Source organism: Dendrobates tinctorius, unplaced genomic scaffold (genome assembly GCF_039654945.1).
Source record: "Dendrobates tinctorius isolate UK_male_01 unplaced genomic scaffold, ASM3965494v1 ptg000029l, whole genome shotgun sequence".
Taxonomy (NCBI): Eukaryota; Metazoa; Chordata; class Amphibia; order Anura; family Dendrobatidae; genus Dendrobates; species Dendrobates tinctorius.
The window spans coordinates 35,181,546-35,203,797 of NW_027361697.1; the positions used below are offsets into that span (position 1 = coordinate 35,181,546).

At 41.0% G+C, this 22,252-nt stretch overlaps 1 protein-coding gene across 3 annotated transcripts in view; it reads left to right on the top strand.

The window, feature by feature from the left end:
- Window positions 1–22,252, top strand: part of LOC141085922 (dimethylaniline monooxygenase [N-oxide-forming] 2-like) — a 114,458-nt gene that overhangs the window by 21,391 nt on the left and 70,815 nt on the right. Inside the window, exons 1-3 of one of the 3 annotated variants that reach the window (XM_073571557.1) lie at window positions 2,553–2,647; window positions 13,754–13,893; window positions 18,192–18,380. In XM_073571557.1, coding sequence (XP_073427658.1) covers window positions 13,762–13,893; window positions 18,192–18,380 — 321 coding nt within the window. In that variant the 5' untranslated portion in view covers window positions 2,553–2,647; window positions 13,754–13,761. Of the gene's footprint in view, window positions 1–2,552; window positions 2,648–13,753; window positions 13,894–18,191; window positions 18,381–22,252 lie in introns of those variants that run through there. The other 2 variants (XM_073571556.1, XM_073571558.1) reach the window with 2 other exon arrangements.

Below are 22,252 nucleotides of genomic sequence, written 5' to 3' on the forward strand. Positions count from 1 at the left end.
TATCAAGGGAGTGACACATTACGGTGATTGACACATTAGCCAATGATGGGACAGTAGTAGTCCCATCATCCGGCTAATGTGTTGAATGTAAAAAAAAATAAATAAATAAAATTTGACATGCTACATACATGCTACATACATACAACATGCATACTACATATATACTACATGCAACATGCATACTACATACATGCTACATACTACATGCATGCTACATACATGCTACATACTACATACATGCTACATACATACTACATATATACTACATGCATGCAACATACATACTACATATATACTACATGTAACATACATACTACATATATACTACATGTAACATACATACTACATACATGCTACATACTACATGCATGCTACATACTACATACATGCTACATACATACTACATACATAATACATATATACTACATGCATGCAACATACATGCAACATATATACTACATGCATGCAACATGCATACTACATATATACTATATATACTACATGTAACATACATACTACATATATACTACATGCTACATACATGCAACATACACACTACATGCTACATACATGCAACATACATACTACATACAAGCTACATACATACACACTACATGCTACATACATGCAACATACATACTACATACATGCTACATACATGCAACATACATACTACATACATACTACATACATACCACATGCATGCAACATGCATACTACATATATACTGCATATATACTACATGCATGCAACATACATATATACTACATACAATACATACATATAGACATACAGTACATATAACATAGAGTACATACTTACCGTCACTTGTCACTTTGATCCCCGAAGCCATTGTCACCTGAGGGATAAGTATCAAAATAAAAAAACACCAATATACTTACCCCGATCCGCAGAAGTCCACGAGGGTCCCACGTCCATCTTGCGTGGAGAACAGCAGCATCAGCTGATGCTACCGTTCTCTACCAGCTCCAGGAATACAATGACGGAAGGTAGGTATCCTTCCGCACTGTATTCCTCCACCACTTTAAAAAAAAAAAAAAAAAAAAAAGTCCCTAGTCTCACTTTATGCCATTGCTGCGTGGGAAATTCCATTCTACATATGTAGTATGTATGTTGCATGCATGTAGTATATATGTAGTATGTATGTAGCATGTATGTAGTATGTAGCATGTATGTAGCATGCATGTAGTATGTAGCATGTATGTAGTATGCATGTTGCATGTAGTATATATGTAGTATGTATGTTACATGTAGTATATATGTAGTATGCATGTATGTAGTATGTAGACTTGTAGTCCCATCAGACGATGCCTGCACAGACCCCCGAAGCCTGCACAGACCACCGGCAGGCCGTCACAGCCCCCCGGCAGGCCGGCACAGCCCAGCGGAGCCTGCACAGACCACCGGCAGGCCGGCACAGCCCCCCGGCAGGCCGGCACAGACCACCGGAGCCTGCACAGACCACCGGCAGGCCGGCACAGACCACCGGAGCCTGCACAGACCACCGGCAGGCCGTCACAGCCCCCCGGCAGGCCGGCACAGACTACCGGAGCCTGCACAGACCACCGGCAGGCCGGCACAGCCCCCCGGCAGGCCGGCACAGACCACCGGAGCCTGCACAGACCCCCTGGCAGGCCGGCACAGCCCCCCGAAAGGCCCGTACAGACCCCAGAGAGGCTGTACAAGGCAAAAATAGGGTTTTTCTTATTCCGATACCGGAAGTCCCATAGACTTGAATGGGACTTCCGGTATCGGAATTGGCGATACCCGATATTTTTTTTAGATCGGCCGATACCATCCGATACGATACTTTTAAGTATCGCACGGTATCGCTCAACACTACTGACAGGCCTTCGAGGGGAAAGTGGGAAAGGAATATTCCTCAGTTTATAAAAATATGGTTTATGGGAACCGTGGGACTAGAGGTATTCACTACATTTTTCAACATTAAAAGAGCCCCTAAGGTACAGGAGCATAAAAAGCTGATGGCCAGCTCAGATCCAATTTAGTTATATTTTTGTCCTCAGAAAACCGTAATACTCTACAGAGATTGGTGGGGAAATACTTGGATCTACAATTTTCTGGATAGAAGTTAACCATGTACTAGAGAACGAAACATGCCTCATTCAATGAAGTGGCTGAAACATGCAGAAGTTCAAGTTTTCATATTTTTATCTGCAAAATTACAGGTGACACACACAGTAAAAAAAAGATGCCTAGAGAGAGTGTAGTAATTAGATGACGTTTGGAAAGTATTATTTGGGGGCATGTATGGGGAGGATTGGTAGGTGGAACTATGAAGACTTGCAGTCATTTTTTTCTCAATTTTTTCCTTTTTTGTACTTTTTATTTGTTTATTATGACTTGTCTATATGATTTGCATTATATCCTGGATCAGAGTTATACTGTAGACTTTACACTGTGACTTCTGGATGATTGTTGTATGGGATGTTTATTCAGAATGCAATCAAGAGTTAATTATGAAATATCAAATTACATTTATGTAGTCAAATCCTCCCTTAAAACTTTCAGTGAAGACATACCTGTCAAAACAAGCGCAGATGGAACTTGTTTTGATTAATGTAAAGTGATAATAAGACAGGCTGTAGAAAAAGAACAAAATTACGTAAGTATAAAAAAAAGTTTTTTGCATATAATAAATAGCCAGACAAATATATATATATATGTATGTATTTATGTTTATAGATAGATAATAGATAGATAGATATGACATAGATAATAGATCGATAGATATTTTTCTATTGTACAGGTAACAGAGAACAGATATATAATGAATTAATGATTTGTGTTATCTTGTGTAACTCCAGGATTTGGTTCCATGCTACTATATGAGCATGACATTGCATTCATGTGCTTTAGTTGATATTCCATTCAGCTTTCATCCAATAATTTGGACTTTCTGTGTTTCACACTTGAAAATTGCTGCTTTATCCAAAATTGAAAGATGCCATGATTAAATAGTAGTCAGGCCTAATTTATAAAATGGCAAAATATATTTTGTATGAGGTTTTGTCTTTTAACCCCTTCCACTGCAGGCATTTTTAATTTTTTCCCTTGTTTTTTTATCCGAGTCATAACTTTTATATTTTTCCATCGACAAAGCTATATGACAGCTTGTTTATTTGCATGATGAATTGCAGTTTTTTTTCTTTATTCCTAATTTACTGTATAATGCTAACTGAAAATTGGGGGGAAAAAAATTGTAAGGCGGAATAGAGGAAAGTAATTCTTCTACTGTTAATGGGTCTTGTTCTTACAATGTTCACTGTATGAAACAAATTACCCACTGACTTTGTTTTGCAAGTTAGTGATACCAAATGTAAATAACTTTTATGATTAAAAGCTTGTAAAAAATGAAAAAATTCTAAAAAATGTCACCATTTTTACGCCAATAGATCTCTGTAAGATCTTGCAATTTCTGGAATGAACTGTAGTATTTATTATTGCAAATTTAGGGTACATAATCACTCTGATTGCATTTTGTTTCATTGTTTTGGTATGAGGTAATCAAATATCAGCTACAAACATTGGCATTTTTATTTCTTTCTTAGTGCTCAAAAGTTTGGACTTTTACAGACTGCATAACACTTAATATGTTTACTTTTTATTACTGAATGGTAAAATGGTGGTGATGTATCATTTTGTATATTTTTTACATCTTTTCAAATTGTTTTCATTTTAAGAAATGTTGAAGTTTTTTTTTCGTGCTGCTAAAGGACAGGAATTGTGTGCACAGGAAGCAGATACAACTCGCAGCAAAATCTGTTATCCTTTTAGTGAGCCTTAACATGGGGTGTGTTTTTGCTACAAAAATTTCAGCAGTGGAAATTTTCAAGAAAAAAATTGCAATAGCATATTTGCAGCATTTTCTGAGTAAATGCTACAGGTATACTGCAGAGTCAGACTTCTTTTTGCATTTCAAAGGATGAACTCTAAAATGAATATAAATATTCACAACACTGATACTGTAACATGTGTCTTTTTGTGGCCAGAAAATCCTCTGCTTATTCAATCCATTTCAACATACCTAGTGCAGTGCTGGAGGTTGGATAATAGAGCAGCCAAAGCTTCGACCATTGGCGGTATGTCAGTGGCTGCATCACTATGAATCAAAGTTGTGCTGATATTGGCTATTGCAGTGGCCGGAATTTCAGCTGTATGCGGCCAACCACTCCGCACTTCCAACTAGCACTACCCTAAAGCTACATTTGCATGAGCGTATAAAGTATGTATGCATGAGTGTATATTTTCATCTGTATTGTTGTCATGACCTAGACTGGGGTTGGAGTCCTGTTTTCCCTTTTTCGCGGTCTGGTCATGTAGGGGGTTAACCTTTCTCAGCCTCATTCTGGATTCAGGTTTGCTATTTATCGCCGCTGCTTCCTGCAGGTGATGTCGGTTATAGTCCCTGTCTAGGGCTGCTGTAGCTGACTCTGATTGCTCTGATCGGTCCTGCTACATTTGCTATCTGATCCCGCGTCTCTGTTTTCCCCTATTCCAGTCCTGACTCAGCTATTCCCTTTAGTGTGCTGACTCCCTGGTTTTGACTTGACTTGCATCCTGACCTCCTTCTGTCTTTTGTCTTTGTCTCATTCGCTTCCAACCATTGCTGATTCTCTTGCTGGCTTCTGACCACGTGTATTTATTGCTGTGACCTTCTGGTACTTCGTTCCCTCTCTGTTGCTGACCCGGCTTTTCGGACTACTCTTCCCCCACCTAGTGGCTCCTGCCTGCTGCTCTGTGGTTTTATTGTGAGTGTACCTATTTTTCCTGCGCTGCTGCAGTCATTACAATTGTCCTTTGTATGCAATCCATATGGCATCCTTATTTACACATCAGCAATTATTGAAATCTATCAGAACAAATAACATTTCCTGTATGAAAGAATTGCAATATTTCAGTAAAAATTGGATGCTGTATAGAAGATCTGTATGAGATCTGCCTTTTTTGCATACCCACAGACTTGAATAGACATATCTTATTCAAAATATGCAAGAGACTTGCGCGTACTGGAATTTTTTTCATGCGGACATTTGGTCCATGTGAAAAAATAGTCATTTGAACAGCCTTATTGAATAACAGAGGTCTGGGTACTGTCGTTTTTTTTCCACGGACATCACCTGGAAGAATAATAAGGTACAGTGAACTTAGACTAAGGGCTCACACACATCACAGTATAAATCAGATGAGTACTGTCCGATTTTTTATCAGATAACACTCGGACTAATGTCATTCAATGGGGCAGTGCTGGTGACTGATTATTTTCATTGACAGAATCTATCTGTGATTTCATTCCAAAATCGGATGGATGTGGAAAAAATCAGATGCCTTCTGGAGCGACAGCAGACTATTTAGTATAATGTACTCCCCATAGGAAGATTCTATATTTTATAATGCACTCCCCATAGGCACACTCTATATACAGTGGGGAAAAAAAGTATTTAGTCAGCCAAGAAATTGTGCAAGTTCTCCAACTTAAAAAGATGAGAGAGGCCTGTAATTGACATCATAGGTAGACCACAACTATGAGAGTCAAAATGAGAAAACAAATCCAGAAAATCACCTTGTCTGATTTGGCCAGATTTATTTAGCAAATTATTGTGGAAAATAAGTATTTTGTCACCTAAAAACAAGCAATATTTCTGTCTCTCACAGACCTATAACTTCTTCTTTAAGAGGCTCCTCTGTCCTCCACTCATTACCTGTAGTAATGGCACCTGTTTGAACTTGTTATCAGTATAAAAGACACCTGTCCTCAACCTCAAACAGTCACACTCCAAATTCCACTATGGTGAAGACCAAAGAGCTGTTGAAGGACACCAGAAACAAAATTGTAGCCATGCACCAGGCTGGGAAGTCTGAATCTGCAATAGGCAAGCAGCTTGGTGTGATGAAATCAACTGTTGGAGCAATAATAAGAAAATGGAAGACAAGACCACTGATAATCTCCCGCGATCTGGGGCTCCACACAAGATCTCACCCCTTGGAGTCAAAATAATCATAGGAACGGTGAGTAAAAATCCCAGAACTACACAAGGGGATCTAATGAATGACCTGCATAGAGCTGGGACCACCGTAACAAAGGCTACCATCAGTAACACACTACGCCGCCAGGTACTCAGATCCTGTAGTGCCAGACGTTTCCCCTTGCTTAAGCCAGTAAATGTCTGGGCCCATTTGAAGTTTACTAGAGAGCATTTGGATTATCCAGAAAAGTATTGGGAGAATGTCAAATGGTCTGATGAAACCAAAGTAGAACTGTTTAGTAGAAACAAAACTTGTCGTGTTTGGAGGAGACAGAATGCTGAGTTGCATCCAAAGAACACCATACCTACTGTGCAGCATGGGTGTGGCAACATCCTGCTTTGGGGTTGCTTCTCTGCAAAAGGACCAGGACAACTGATCTGTGTACATGAAAGAATGAATGGGGCCATGTATCGTGAGATTTTGAGTGCAAACCTCCTTCCATTAGCAAGGGCATTGAAGATGAAGCAAGGATGGGTCTTTCAGCACGATAATGATCCCAAGAACAATGCCAGGGCAATGAAAAACTGGCTTTGTAAGAAGCATATGAAGGTCCTGGAGTGGCCTAGCCAGTCTCCAGATCTCAACCCCATAGAAAACCTTTGGAGGGATTTGAAAGTCCACGTTGCCCAGTGATAGGCCCATTTAAATCATCATTGCTCTAGAGGAGATCTGCATGGAGGAATAGGCCAGTATACCACCAACAGTGTGTGCCAACCTTGTAAAGACTTACAGAAAATGTTTGACCTCTTTCATTGCCAACAAAAGGACATATAACAAAATATTGATGAACTTTTGTTGGTGACCAAATACTTATTTTCCATCATAATTTGCTAAATAAATCTTGCCAAATCAGACAAGGTGATTTTCTAAATTTGCTTCCTCATTTTGACTCTCATAGTTGTGGTCTACCTATGATGTCAATTACAGGCCTCTCTCATCTTTTTAAGTGGGAGAACTTGCACAATTTTAGTGTAATGCACTCTCCATAGTCAGACTCTTTTTTCTTCTTTTTTATTTTTATATAGCGCTAACATATTCCGCAGCGCTTTACAGTTTGCACACATTTTCATCACTGTGCCTGACTAATTACTTTTTCCCCCATTGTATTAGACAGACTGTATATAGTATAATGCACATCCCATAGGCAGGCTCTATATAGTATAACGCACCCCCCATAGACAGACTCTCCACTGTATAGTGCACCCCCATAGGCAGACTCTGTATAGTATAATGCATTCCTCAAAGGCAGACTCTATTTAGTGTAATGCACTCTCCATAGTCAGACTCTTTTTTCTTCTTTTTTATTTTTATATAGCGCTAACATATTCCGCAGCGCTTTACAGTTTGCACACATTTTCATCACTGTCCCCGATGGGGCTCACAATCTAAATTCCCTATCAGTATGTCTTTGGAGTGTGGGAGGAAACCGGAGTACCCGGAGGAAACCCACGCAAACACGGGGAGAACATACAAACTCCTTGCAGATGTTGTCCTTGGTGGGATTCGAACCCAGCTAACCACTGAGCCACCGTGCTGCCCATAGACTCTATTTTGTATAATGCACTCCCCATAGGCAGAGTCTAAATTGTATAATGCATCCCAATAGGCAAACTCTATAGTATAATGCACCACCCATAGACAGACTCTATACTGTATAATGCACCCCCCATAGGCAAACTCTATAGCATAATGCACCCCACATAGGCAGACTCTATAGTATAATTCACCCCCCCACAGGCAGACCCTATATTATAATACACCACCTTAGGCAGACTCTATAGAATAATGCACCCCCACACAGCCAGACTCTATAGTATAATGCACCCCTTCATAGGCAGATTCCTCTATAGTATAATGTACTCCCCATAGGAAGACTATAGTGTAATAAACTCCCCATAGGCAGACTCTATAGAATAATGCACCCCCACACAGGCAAACTCTATATTATAATTCACCCCTTCATAGGCAGACTATAAATCAATCAAAAAATAGTCCTAATACCAAGTATACTGGCACATCATAAACCATAAGAATACAACAATTATCGGACTTATATACTAATTTATGCCGAACTGAAGAGACCCAGAAATGATTAAAAAACAACGTTTTATTGAATATATTAAAAGTATTAAAAAAGCAAAATAACCCAGTAGGAGGAATTATACGTCCAAGACGCAAGAAAATATGTCTAAGGTAATCCTGTAAATATTACTATCTCAGGCCAATAAACAAAAATTAGCAACTACAGTACAAATACCATATTAACTATATGCAAATTGCAAGTACACAATTGGTGCCAACACAATAATGGCTGTATTGCTAATTATATATAAATCTGAACCCTAAACACCCATCTTGTTAACTAACATCATCATGGATAAAAAATCCTAAATAAGATGAGGGATATAAATGGACAATTACCTCATATAAACAGGCGTCTGTGACAGTGCATGGCGTGACCTCCCCAACCCCAACGTGCGTTTCGCAGTCGCTTCTTCCGGAGGCGTGTCAGAGGTGAGTGTGTCACGAGATTATACAGTATACCCCAAAGAACCAATAGGAAGCCGTTAATTATAACAGGGAAGAAACTGTTCCTTCAGATGTTTATGGCGTGTGCGCTGGTCTGTGCAGCCTGAAGTATCGTCACTTCCGGTGACGCGCTCCTTGAGCCGAACACTAGTGCGCATGTGGCTCAATAATGGAGCGCTCCTGGAAGTGAAAGGCGCTACAGACCCTGCGCAAGCGCACTATCTTCAGGGATATGGATGTGAGATATAATATATATAAATAAATAGTGCCACTGTGATGATAAAGTGAAAATAATAATGGTGCATAATGACATATACCATTAACCTCAAATAACATAAAAAAATCAAGATAACTATAAAGGAACAAAAATAATAGTGCGCACCCGAATAAATAAAGTGATACTAAATATAAAAAAATATAAATATTTAATACTGTGAAAATATAATAAAGTGCATAAAAAGTGAAATTCCATAATTCATATTGTAAAAGGACATACAATCAATCATAAATGTATATTAATAAAGTGACAAGTGCATACAAAATATCCACCCTGTTCCAAACATGGTCAAAGGATTATTCTAATATAGATATAAAGAAATATCAACCAACCTCTTATGTGGCACGGTATCAAACGCTTTGGAAAAATCAAGATATACCACATCCAATGACTCACCTTGGTCCAGTCTATAGCTTACCTCTTCATAAAAACTGATTAAATTGGTTTGACAGGAGCGATTCCTCATAAACCCATGCTGATATGGCGTTAAACAGTTATTCTCATTGAGATAATCCAGAATAACATCCCTCAGAAACCCTTCTGAAGAAGGAGGATATGGTTGATAGACACTGTGGGATTCTGGACAGCAGAGAGGTGACATCTGGGCCAGAGAGGTAGAACTGAGTGTCATTAGCATATAGCTGGTAATGAAGGCCACAGGACTTATGTAGACAACAGTTTGCTTTGTTTTAAACAGATTTGTAACAGATATGTAAAACTAAAAGATAAAAAAAAGTTTTACTAGAAACTTTGCATTACTTAAACATCATTATAGTTGCATTTCTGATTTAACACTTCAAAGAGGAAACTGGAAGCGATAGCCATACTAGAACCATGGGAATTTGAGATACAATGACAACCGGTGATGTGCAACCTCCCCTTACAAGATTAAAACTGAAATAAAAAATGACAACTACGTTCTCACAGTATTAAGATATTCATGGCTTGGTTCCTCAAAATCAAAAAAAAGTAAAAGCTGATTCTAAGAAAAATTATTTAAGGCTGTGTGTCCACGATGCGATTTTTAAGCGTTTTTGCCGCAATTTTCGGCGCGAAAACGCTGCAAAAACGTTTAAAAATTGTGTACAGTACACCCCCCATGCATTCCTATGGCATTCCGCACATGCTGTGCTAATGCTGCGCTTTTTTCCGTGGCAGAATCGCATCGCGGAAAAAATCGCAGCATGATCATTCTTTTGTGCGGAATCGCAAAGAATTGCCGCGATTCCGCACCCATAGGAATGCATGAGAATCGCTTACTTCCCGCATGTGGCTATGCCCACCATGCGGGAAGTTAAGCGTCTCATGTGCGGTTGGTACCCACGGTGTGGAGGAGAGGAGACTGTCCTTCAGGCCCTGGGTACCTTAACCCTGTAAAAAAAAAAGAATAAAAAATTAAAAATCGGGGTATATTTACCTTCCGACGTCCCACGCTGCCATCCCGGGCCACAGCGTTCCCAGTAATGCCTTGCGGCAAGGTCCTGTGATGATGTAGTCTCGCGTGACTCTAGCGGTCTTGCGAGATCGCTATAGTAACGTGAGACCAACGTCATCACAGGTCTCGCAAGGCATCGCTGGGAACGCTGAGGCCCGGGATGGCAGCGCGGGACGTCGGAAGGTAAATATACCCCGATTTTTTATTTTTTTATCATTTTTAACATTCTATCTTTTACTATTGAGGCCGCATAGGCAGCCTCAATAGTAAAAAGCTGGTCAAAAAGCTGGTCACACTTGTCAAACACTATGTTTGATGAGTGTGACCAACCTGTCAATCACTTTCCAAGCGATGCTTCAAATCGCTTGGAAAGTGCTTGAGAAAATCGCGGCAAAATCGCGAACAGAATCGCGGTGAAATCGCGCGGAAAAAAACGTGCGATTTCTGGGAAGGAGTCTGGTTTTCACTGTGCGTTTTAAAACGCTACGTGGGCACATAGCCTTAATCTGTCTATGAAGAAATGTAGAGCATTAGAGGAGCTGAGTAAAATCTCTTGAATACTGTAGTTATCAATTATAAGATTGGTATATGAGGGCAGAGCAGATAATATGACCATGGTCTGAAAGGTCGCTGAATGACGAGACCACATATGAGGTATTGACAAAGAATCCAGCACCGAGTACTTTACTGAATGAAGACTTTATTCAAGTAGGCAAACATAGCAGGCCTAATTTCAGATGGTAAATTTTAACTCATATATAATATGATCCCCAAGCAGCTACTTTCTAAATGCTGCCTAAAGTACATAAAAAGCTATCCATATCCTTGGCTACCCTAATATATCAGGTAATGACTATGTCATTCAGGATGCTAACATCAACAATATTATTGTTAAGTATTACATTTTTTTGCTCATGCATAATTATGTTTTGATTGAGGTTATTATTATTGTTAGGTACTGCCATGAGTATAGTTTGTGCACCAACGTTTGCTAATCTTCTGGAGCGCCCCGCAGGGCCTTAGGTTACTCGGTACTGGGACGGTCAGGTTCTTTAAAAGGGGATGTGTCACGGTGACAGTGACCCGGCCCGTGGCCCTGCGCGTCCCGTAAAGATGGAAGTTTAATTAAAGATGATGGATGATAATCGGGGAAAGATGATGGGAAAAATGGTAGGGAAATGAGGAGTTTGTACTGACGCCACCTGTGGTATTCGGCAAGGGTAGCCGACGCTGCAATTCAGATCCTCTGGGATGGTGTTGGGGCAGCAGAGATGGTGAAGCTCTCCACGGGTAGAGCTGTGTCCCAGGTCAGTTAAGGTGATAACAGTGAGTCGGTGACGGTAATGGTGCATGCTGTAATGAATGGGTCACCGAGGATTGCAGGAACAGGCTAAGCCACCAGAAGACCAGAGAGGTTGGTAACTAAGCGGATTGCAGACACCTGATCCTATCTGCACAACTAGCAGTAGCTGTGGAGCACTCCTACGATGCCCTAGACGCTTCGGCACAGCCGAAGGACTAACTAAGCCTAAAGACAGAAAGAAGAAATCTAAACTGCCCCGGAGCAGATCCCCAAAAGAAATAGTCAGCCCCCAAACATATATTGTTGGTGTGACAAGATGAAACACAAACACAGGCAGAGAACAGACTGAGCAAACGGTAGGGCCCAAGCTGTCTAGACAGGACAGGACAGAAAAAGATACTGTCTGCAATCATGCACAAAACCCTGAAAAAGTCCAACACTTCTGATTTACAAAAAAACCTGAAATCACAAGATCTCACCCCCTGCTAGATCAGCACTCTGGTATAAACTGGCAGCAAGCAAAAAGATACTAACATAATGGGACTGAACAAGCTGCAACATATGAAGCAGGGCCCAGCGCTGCCCCCAGCAGGGAGCACGCTGAACCATAACAGCAAAACAGAAAGCAAAAAATAGACACAACCAGATTAGATGCAAAGGATTAGCAAAAGAATCACTTAGCTGAACATGCAGATCAGGCAGGGGACAAAAGAACTCCAAATGCACACAGAGGAAATCACCAGCAACCTTCAAGAGCAGCCAGCTCCATTATATGGTCCCAGCCAGCAATCCCAGATTCCCAATTGTCATCGTCAGGTGGAGAACCTCCATCCACCAGGAAAGCTCCACTACTCTCAGCAACCACCAGAGGGAGCATAGTGGGCGTCGGCTCAGAAATCTGAGCAAGGGAGTTCACAACAGTGTGCGGTGTAGGGCAGGCAAGACGCGAATGACACGAAGGACACAGCAGGGTGCTGTTTCACAGTTTTTACTCACAATTCTTGTGTACATGGTGACCCGCTTAGCACTGTGTCCTCCGGGGGGAGGGGTCCAGCAAACTCCCAGGTAGATTGGGAACACCTTTTCAGGACTCCCCTTGATGTTCACCTTTCTAGGCCGCTTCTCTGCGTTGATCTCTACTTTCTCTCCTGCCCTATGCCTTCACAAGTAGTGTCCCCGAGCCAGCAGCCGTGGACCCGGTCGGGTGATGTTCTCAAAGTCCCCTTGCTCCTATCTGGCTGCCTTTTTGGGGAATAATTATGGTTGTGGCTGAGGCACTTGAAGTTACCTCAGCCTCCAGCTTGCTAGCTGAGCCTCGCTTGTCATTCTCCACTAGACTTAGGGGCCGGCTCCCCCACTATGGCTTGGTCCTTCCACGTCTGGATACGGGCCCCACGGATGGCTTTCCTCACTACCCGTGCCCCAAGGACCCCTTCTATTCTCCTAGGAGCTTCCTTCCTTCTAGATGTGTCTATCTGACCCTTACTCTCCCCACGTCAGTCATGCTCTTCCGTTGTCCTGTCACCAACTGACTCTTTATAGAATGATCTACCTTTTACCTCAGCCTTGACTCCGCCCATCAACTGTCACTGATTGGATACCCTCTCTCACACCACCTCCTAAGCTCCTCCCCTTCTACATACCTTTCCCCACTGACTCCCCAACACCCTTTCCTAGCCAGCCTGGGATGAGGCCATCCTCCCGAAGGGTACACCCAGATGCCCTGACTGCCCTGGTTTGTGCTGGGTGCGAGTGTTAGGAGCCCTGGGTAGTGCTCCCTCCTTACCTGAGGGTGGGAATGACTCATGCAGGGATAAAACCTCCTGTTTCTACATAGAGCTTAGGAGGATTCAGCTAGTCAGTTTTTAATCACGTGATGTCATAGACCTAATGGAAAAGAGAATAATTAGATGGGTAGAGAGGCAAAATGAGCAATTGTAAGTACACAGTGCTATATAATACGGTGACTGCAATATACTCTATATGCAACATAGAGGATAGAAATTTTGATAGGAGTCCTTCTTTAATTATATTCCTAATGAAAGGAGAAACAGATATATGAAGACAAATACTTTATGTTTAATATGTTTTAGGCCCAAATTTAGATGTAAATTCACAAATTATTTTCTTCATGTTGTAGATAAAGCCATGGTAAATACAGTTGCTATCATTGGCGCTGGGATTAGCGGCTTGGGCTCTATTAAGGCATGTATGGAAGAAGGTCTCGAGCCTACTTGCTTTGAAAGAAGTAATAATATCGGTGGCCTCTGGAGATTTACAGTAAGTGCACAACAGCTATGCATAGAATTACTGTCATAAATGGGTGATTGACGATAACACTCTTCACTCCCAAGCAATTATTTTGTTTTTTACACTTTCTGTTTTTCCTCTTCTTCCTCCAAGAGCCATATTTTTTTTTATTTTTCCATTGACGCAGCCATACAAGGAATTGTGTGGGATGAGTTAAAATTTTGACTGGCATAATTCACATTACCATGTAATTTATAGAAAAATGGGTATAAAAAATCAATGTTGAATGAAATAATTAAAAAAATGCAAATCTACTACAGTATACTTGCATGGATTTTTTTTACGAAATGTATTTTGCAGTAAAAGTTATCTTGCAAAATGATTCTTTAGGTTAGCTTGACTGTGGTGATACCAAACCTATATAGTTTGGTTATTGTTTTAGTGAAAAAATGTTAGAAATTTGATAAAAAATATTGTACTTTTTGTACTTGTATTTCTTATTTCTCCCTTGATAGAGTTGTGCAATTGCATAATTTTTTCACCTTAAGCTGCTATTTTATTGATAGCATATAGCAGTATATATGACATTTTGATTGCTCTGTACTACATTTTTAAGAGAGATGAGGCGACAAAAAAACAGCAATTCTAGCATTTTTGCTTTTCTTACCTTTTTTTTATTTTCCATACAATTTAATTACTTTATATTGAGATAGTTCAGCCTTTTACAGATGCAACAGTACTAGATTTTTTTTTTCTTTTAAATTTAAAAAAGGGAGAAATATTTCAATTTGTATATATATTTTTTTACATTTTAAAAATATTTTCATATATTTTTCACTTTTAGGGATTTTAATCCTTTGATTGCTTGTTCTAAATAGTTTTGTATTGCAGAATCCAGTTGTACTCAAAAGTTTACATACCCAAGCAGAATTTTTGGTTTCTTGGCCTCTTTTCAGAGAATATGAATGATAACACCAAAACTTTTTCTCCACTCATGGTTAGTGGTTGTTTGAAGCCATTTATTGTCAAACTACTGTTTTCTCTTTTTAAATCACATTGACAACCCAAAACATCCAAATGACCCTGATCAAAAGTTCACATTCCCCATTTCTTAATACAGTATATTGCCCCCCTCTAACGTCAATGACAGCTTGAAGTCTTTGTGGTAGTTGTAGATGAGGTTCTTTATTTTCTCAGATGGTAAAGCTGCCCACTCTTCTTGGCCAAAAGCCTCCAGTTCCTGTAAATTCCTCAGCTGTCTAGCATGAACTGCGCGCTTGAGATCTCCTCAGAGTGGCTCAATGATATTGAGGTCAGGAGACTGAGATGGCCACTCCAGAACCTTCACTTTGTTCTGCTGTAGCCAATGACAGGTCGACTTGGCCTTGTGTTTTGGATCATTGTCATGTTGGAACATTCAAGTATGTCCCATGTGCAGCTTCCAGACTGATAATTGCAAATTTGCCTCCAGTATTTACTGATAACGTGCTCCATTCCTCTTTCCTTCTACTTTGACCAAGTTTCCTCTGCTTATGTAGATCACACATCCCCAAAACATCAGGTATTCACCTCTGTGCTTTACTGTAGGAATGGTGTTCCTTTCATCATAGCCTTGTTGACCTCTCTCCAAATGTAACATTTATGGTTGTGGCCAACAAGTTCAATTTGGGTCTCATCACTCCAAATTACCTGGTTTCAGACATTTTGAGGCTTGGCTCTGTTCTGTTTTGCGCATTGTAGGCAAGATACTTTATGGAATTTGCGCAGTAATGGCATTCTTCTGGCCACTGGACCATGCAGCCCATTTTTCTTCAAGTGCCTCCTTATTGTGCATCTTGAAACAGTCACACTGCTAGTTTTCAGAGAGCCCAGTATTTCAGCTGATGTTATTTGGGGTTTTTTCTTTGCATCCCGAACATATTCCAGGCAGTTGTGGAAAAAATTTTTGTTGGTCTACCTGACCGTGGTCTTGTTTTTACAAAGCCCCTGATTTTCCATTTGTTAATCACAGTTGCAACAGTGGTGACTACCATTATCAATTCCTTGGATATCTTTTTGTATTCCTTTCCTGTTTTCTACAGTTCAACTACCTTTTCTGGTAGATCCGTTGACAATTCTTTTGCTTTCCCCATGACTCACAATCCAGAAACTTCAGTGGCTGGATGAAAGATGCAAGAGTCTGTCTGGATCCGAGAAACTCACTCAACTTTTATGCACACACACTGATTACATGCAAACAGGTCACAGATGAGGATGTTATCTTTAGTAGCCATTCAAACCCATTTGTGTCAACTTCTGTGCATGTTATCTGGCCAAAATCACCAGGATATGTGAACTTTTGATCAGGGTCATTTGGATGTTTTAGGCTGTCATTATGATTTAAAAAGAAAAAACACCAACCACTAACCATGAGTGGAGAAAAAGTTTTGGTGTTATCATTCATATTCTCTGAAAAAAGGCCAAGAAAGCAAAAAACCTGCTGGGGTATGTAAACTTTTGAGCACAACTGTATATTAAAAATATTCTGTTCCACAGGACTAACAATATGTCAGCTGTGGGTGCTTTTATCAAGGCCCCAACTGCAATATTAGCCCATTGGCACCCTGCGATCGTTATGTGGATGGTGGGCAATGCAATTGCTCTGTAAATCCCCTGCCAGCAATTGACAGGAGCATCTAAATAGTTAATCAGCAGTGAAGCCACTTCACAAATGCAGACTCCAACACAATGTCTATATGCACCAAAGTTAAATGCCAAATTTCTATGCTAGATCCATTATTTAACTAAGTAGATTAGAGGGAAGTGTTTATTGTGAAGGTTAATAAGAATAATTGCACTGGAAGTGGCTTCTTGTTACCAGACAGGAAAAAAGAACACAAGGAGAACTATATCACGCATTCACTGTAACTTTCATTTGGCTTTTTTCTAAAGCTATTAGAATACAAAAAATGTTTTGTAATGGAATAATGTCATATTTACCTGTGGAAAAAACAATTTACCTTATATACTCGTATATAAGCCGACCACCTAATTTTGCTACAAAATACTTGGAGAACTTATTGACTTGCGTATAAGCCTAGGGTGGGAAATGCAGCAGCTACTGGTAAATTTCAAAAATAAAAATAGATAACAATAAAAGTAAAATTAATTGAGACATCAGAGGGTTAAATGTTTTTGAATATCAATATTGAATCAGAAGCCCCATATAATCCTCCATACAGTTCATGATGGCCCCATAAGATGCTCCATACAAAATACACCCCATATAATGCTGCACAAAGATTAATAATGGCCCCATAAGATGCTCCATAGAATAATATGCCCCATATTCGGATTCATAAAGGTTATGGCCCCATAAGATGTTCTATAGATTATGCCCCCATAAGATGCTCCATATACTAGGCCCCATAAGATGCTCGACAGATTATGCCCCATAAGATGCTCCATAAAATATGCCCCTATAAGATGCTTCATAAGATGCTCCATAGATTATGCCCCATATATTATGCCCCCATAAGATGCTCCATAGATTATGCCCCATAAGATGCTCCATACATTATGCCTCCATAAGATGCTCCATAGATTATGCATCCATAAAATGCCCCATAAAATTCTCCATAGATTATGCCCCATATGATGCTGCTGCTGCAAATAAAAAAAAATGACACACTCACCTCTTGTTGCTGGGGGCCAGGTGCCGGTATCGCTGCAGGCTCAGGACCCTGGCACCTGCAATATTCACCTGTCCCTGGTCCAATGCCGTTCGCCACTGTCTGCCAGGTCCCTCTGTCAGGGGCTGTTCAGGCAGAGGGCGCAGCGCGCACTAACCATATCATCACGCCCTCTGCTGCCTGAACGTCACTGACAGAGGACCCAGCAGACAGTGGCGATAAGCGATGGACCGGGGACAGGTGAATATGGCAAATACTTACCCCCTCCTGGCGTGGTCTCTGCAGTCCCTGTTTCTCCCACGGTCTGCCTTCCTTCCTTCAGCGGTCACGTGGTACCGCTCACTAAAGTCATGAATATGTGCATATTCATGACTTTAATGAGCGGTACCACGTGACCGCTGAAGGAAGGAAGAGAGACCATGGGAGAAGCGGGGGGGCTGCAGAGACCGCGCCGGGGGGGAAGTATGATCTGACACCCCCCTCCCCCGCTGACCCCCTGGCGTATATGTCTCGCATATAAGCAGAGAGGGGGACTTTCAGCCCCCAAAAATGGGCTGAAAATCTTGGCTTATACGCGAGTATATACGGTAAGTAAAAATATCTAGATATTGCCACAATATGAGTTAATAAACATACTGCAAAATTGAACTACTTCAGGATGTAGCAGAAGATGGAAGAGCCAGCATCTACAAGTCTTTGGTTACCAATGTTTCCAAAGAAATGATGAGTCACAGCGATTTTCCAATGCCGGAAGATTTCCCAAACTACTTACCACATCACAAATATTTTGAATACATCAAGCTCTATGTGAAGCATTTTGGATTGTTAAAATATATCAAACTTAAGGTAAGAATATTAATATTTTGCATGATAACATGTAGAAATATTGTTATGCAAAGCAAAACTGGTAGATCTCTTGATATGTTGTAGTCTCTCTTAGGGTATGTGCACACATTAAGCTTTTGCTGCAGAAATTTCTGCACCAAAAAAGCACCTCTTGGCAGGAAAAAAGCATACATAAATTACACACATTTTGACGTATTTTTTGCATGCGTTTTTTATTTGTTATTTCCCTAGTCATGTGGATGAAAAATGTTGCAAAAATGTTGAAACTGCTTTAAATATGCAAGGAATAAATGACCTGCAATTTCTGAATTTGTGCACATACCCTGGGGTTTCCCACATCTGATTTTTTTTTAATAAAAGCATACAGCAGCACACTGTAAGTGAAAACATGTATACAAACATTGAATATATGAAATTTGAACTAATAGAATTTACTTATAAAGGTACTTCGCCCATAAATTGGCCAATTCATGAGAGCCAACCAGCCATGACAATTCATATTTCACTCTATTGGGACCCTAACCTAATGTCATGACTCTCGTGGGCTAAAAGCCTAAAACTTTAAAGGGAAGGTAGGATCCAGCACTAATTAGAAACAGCCTTAGGCCTCCTTCACACATCAGTGCCTCAAATACGTGTGGTGACAGTTTTCTCATGTTCTGGAGAGACACACACGTAGACCAACACAAATCAATGGGCACATGTCTGCGCATATGTCAATGTGTTTCCAAGGACAATGTATCCTTGTGCAAAATATGTTGGCATGTTTGTGTGTCATTAGTGTGAAATGTATCGGTGCCTAAGAAAAGCAGTACAGTTAGTGCTGTTCCCAGGTGCTGGGTGCTGAATTTAGTTCTCATTATTGTCACCTGGTCTCCCTGTGGTCAGCGTGACCAGGCGAAAATGATGAGATTAAAATCAATATATGTTCCAAAAAAGATTTTTATATGTGCCATACATAATAATAAACCCGTCTGTTACACCATGACACCCATGAGGGGTGAACAGAAAAGCACAACTTCAGAAAAAATATTTAAAATGTCATTTTATTTTCCAATATTAAAAGCAATAAATAAATAACAAAATAATTGCACAAAAAAAGGTAACCTCAGATGAGAGAGACACAATATAAGGCTACAGACCCCCTTTAAACACACTAATTATGAAGCACAATAAATGAAATTATCAAAATTTCCATCTATATATGTATAAGATCAAATCTATTACAATCCAAGAAGACCACTCTGTTAAGAATTAATGTGCACCTAAATCACGTATATACATGGAGCCTTGCAAAATCCATAGCTCATACATTACTATGCAAAGAAAGTGCAACAATACTACGCACAATATATGGTGATATTCGATTGAAATAGAACAAAGACCTTATCAAATTCTCACATGTGTGAGGTCTGTGCCGTGTCCCTCCACCCCGACACGCGTTTCGTCCACACTTCTTCAGGGGGCGTCTATGATGATGAGAGTTGGAGTCAGCAACCGCTGTGTGTGTGTCGTGCATATTAAACATGATAGTTCAACTCACATGGTGATTTATGGAGGTAGAAAATAGGAACACCGTCTCTTTACATCCTGGGTTGATTTATTATTATGTGGCATAAACCAACAAGAGGGGAAAATAAACTCAGCCTTTCTGGCTAAAAACAGGAAAACAACAAAGAAAAACAAAAACACTGCAACACAGTCCATAAATTGTGGGTGGCACACCACCCTGGAGCAACACAGGTTCAGTCTTTCCTCTACAAGTCACAAATCCACTGTAGACTCCTCTCTCCAGTCTTGCTGAACCCCAACTGCATGTAGAGCCCATTTATTTAAACCCCAGACGGTGACTCTTTCCAACATGTGACTGACCCCATGATCATGACTTCAAGCAGTTCCTGGCAGCTCTGCAGGTGGAGATAAAGTGGACCTCCTCCCACCTGTTCTGTGAAGGTCCACATGAAACCAGCCCATTATGCAACTTTAACTTAACCCCCACAACACGTAGTATGCTGGAGGAAAATATTCTGGTTTCATATCACTAACGCCATTAAGCGCAGTGACATATATCTCCCCTCTTTTACCATACCAGTGACTTTGTCACATAAATAAATAATTTTAAAAAACACTGTGGAGATCCCCTTAATTTTCCCAACCAGCTGAAAGAAACCCGCAGCAGGGGGCTGATGTTCATATTCTGGGAAGTGGCCAATAGCCGTAAAAGTTCCCAGCCTATCAATCAAAGCTCACAGCTGCTTGCTTAGACCCCCCAAAAAATGACAAATGGTCCCCCCTATTATTACTAATCATCAAAGGATAAACAAACAGCTGCGGGTTGATATTAAAACGCTGGAAAGGAACTATGGATATTGGACCCCTCCCTGTCACGTCGCTGTCAGACACAGGGACTGCTGTTCCTGCTTCGGCCACTGGGAGGCACCGGACTGTCAGGTCGCCATCAGACTCGGGGACAGCTGTTCCTGCCTCGGCCACTAAGAGGCGCCGTGGTTCGCCCGTGGGTGGTGGTGACAGAGAAGGGGCTCCTGCGCAGGCATCTGGTGGGCATAGGCTCCGCTCCTCTGTCAGTCATGAAGGGGTTGGTGCATTACCATCTGGCCTGGTCCTGGGGGCGGTTCAAATGACGTCATCAGACTGTGAGCCTGTGAGGGATAGCCTGATCCTTCAAATACCTTGGGGTCTGTCTTGCAGGCCGCCAGATATAGTCTTGGTTTCCCCAGTGTGCTAGTGTGTTATTTGCTATTGCTGACTCTGACCTTAGCCTGGATTTTGACTCTGATACTGCCTGCTGATTTTGTACCTCTGTTGCCCTCCTGGTTTAAGACTCTGACCTTGGTCTGGATTTTTGACTCTGCTACTGTCTGCCAATTTTGTACCTCTATTGCCCTCCTGGTTTAAGACTCTGACCTTGGCCTGGATTTTGACTCTGCTACTATCTGCCGATTTTGTACCTCTGCCGCCCACCTGGTTTAGACCTGGACTCCTGACTACTCCTTCTGTTCCATTAATTTATCCCTTTCTGGCGACCGTCCTGCTCTGGTCCACTGCTCTTATACAGACAGCTACCTTCTGGGGTCTGCTGTAATTCCAGATCCCTGTATAGGGGTAAAGGGTCTCAGGGTTGCTTGGGGTGCTGTCTCAATTGCAGTCCAGACTCGCACCAGACGGTCGTCACACTCCCAGACTAAAAACATCAGCCCTCAGCAGCCCAAGATGTGGTGCATCCATTAGATGTGCCAAATCTGGTGGTTAGCTACGGCTCTTCCCACTTGCCCTGATGTGGTGGCAAGTAGGATAATGTTTTTGGGGTTGATGTCAACTGTTTTACGTCCGCTGACATCAAGCTCAGGGGTTAGTAATGGAGATGTGTTTATCAGCCATTACTAACACCATTGTCAAAACTAATAAGACGCATGCAGAAAAAGTCCTTTAATTGAAAAAAACACTCCGCAACAATGACCCTCTTTTACCCATTTATTTACCAAAAAAACAAAATAAAAAAGCAAAGTTAAACTCATTTGTCCACCAATAATCTATTAAATGCTAATGTCCCACCATGATCGGGATGGTTTGGTGAGTGGTCACATCAGTAATGCGACTGCTCACCTTTAGGGATGAGCGAGCACTAAATCGATCGGGTGCTCGTTGCTCGAACCAAGCAATTCCTAATACTTGCATGCTCGTTTCGAGTAACGAGTATAAAGGGAATAAATGGGAAAGCCTTGCTTTTTTTCTGGCAGACCTTAAAAAGAGGTCTAGGGGGCAGTGAAAATGTTACTGAATGAAACAGTATGGGGAAGACCCCTGGAAGCATTTCTGACTCCCAGATCGCTGCTGAGAACAATGGTGTCACA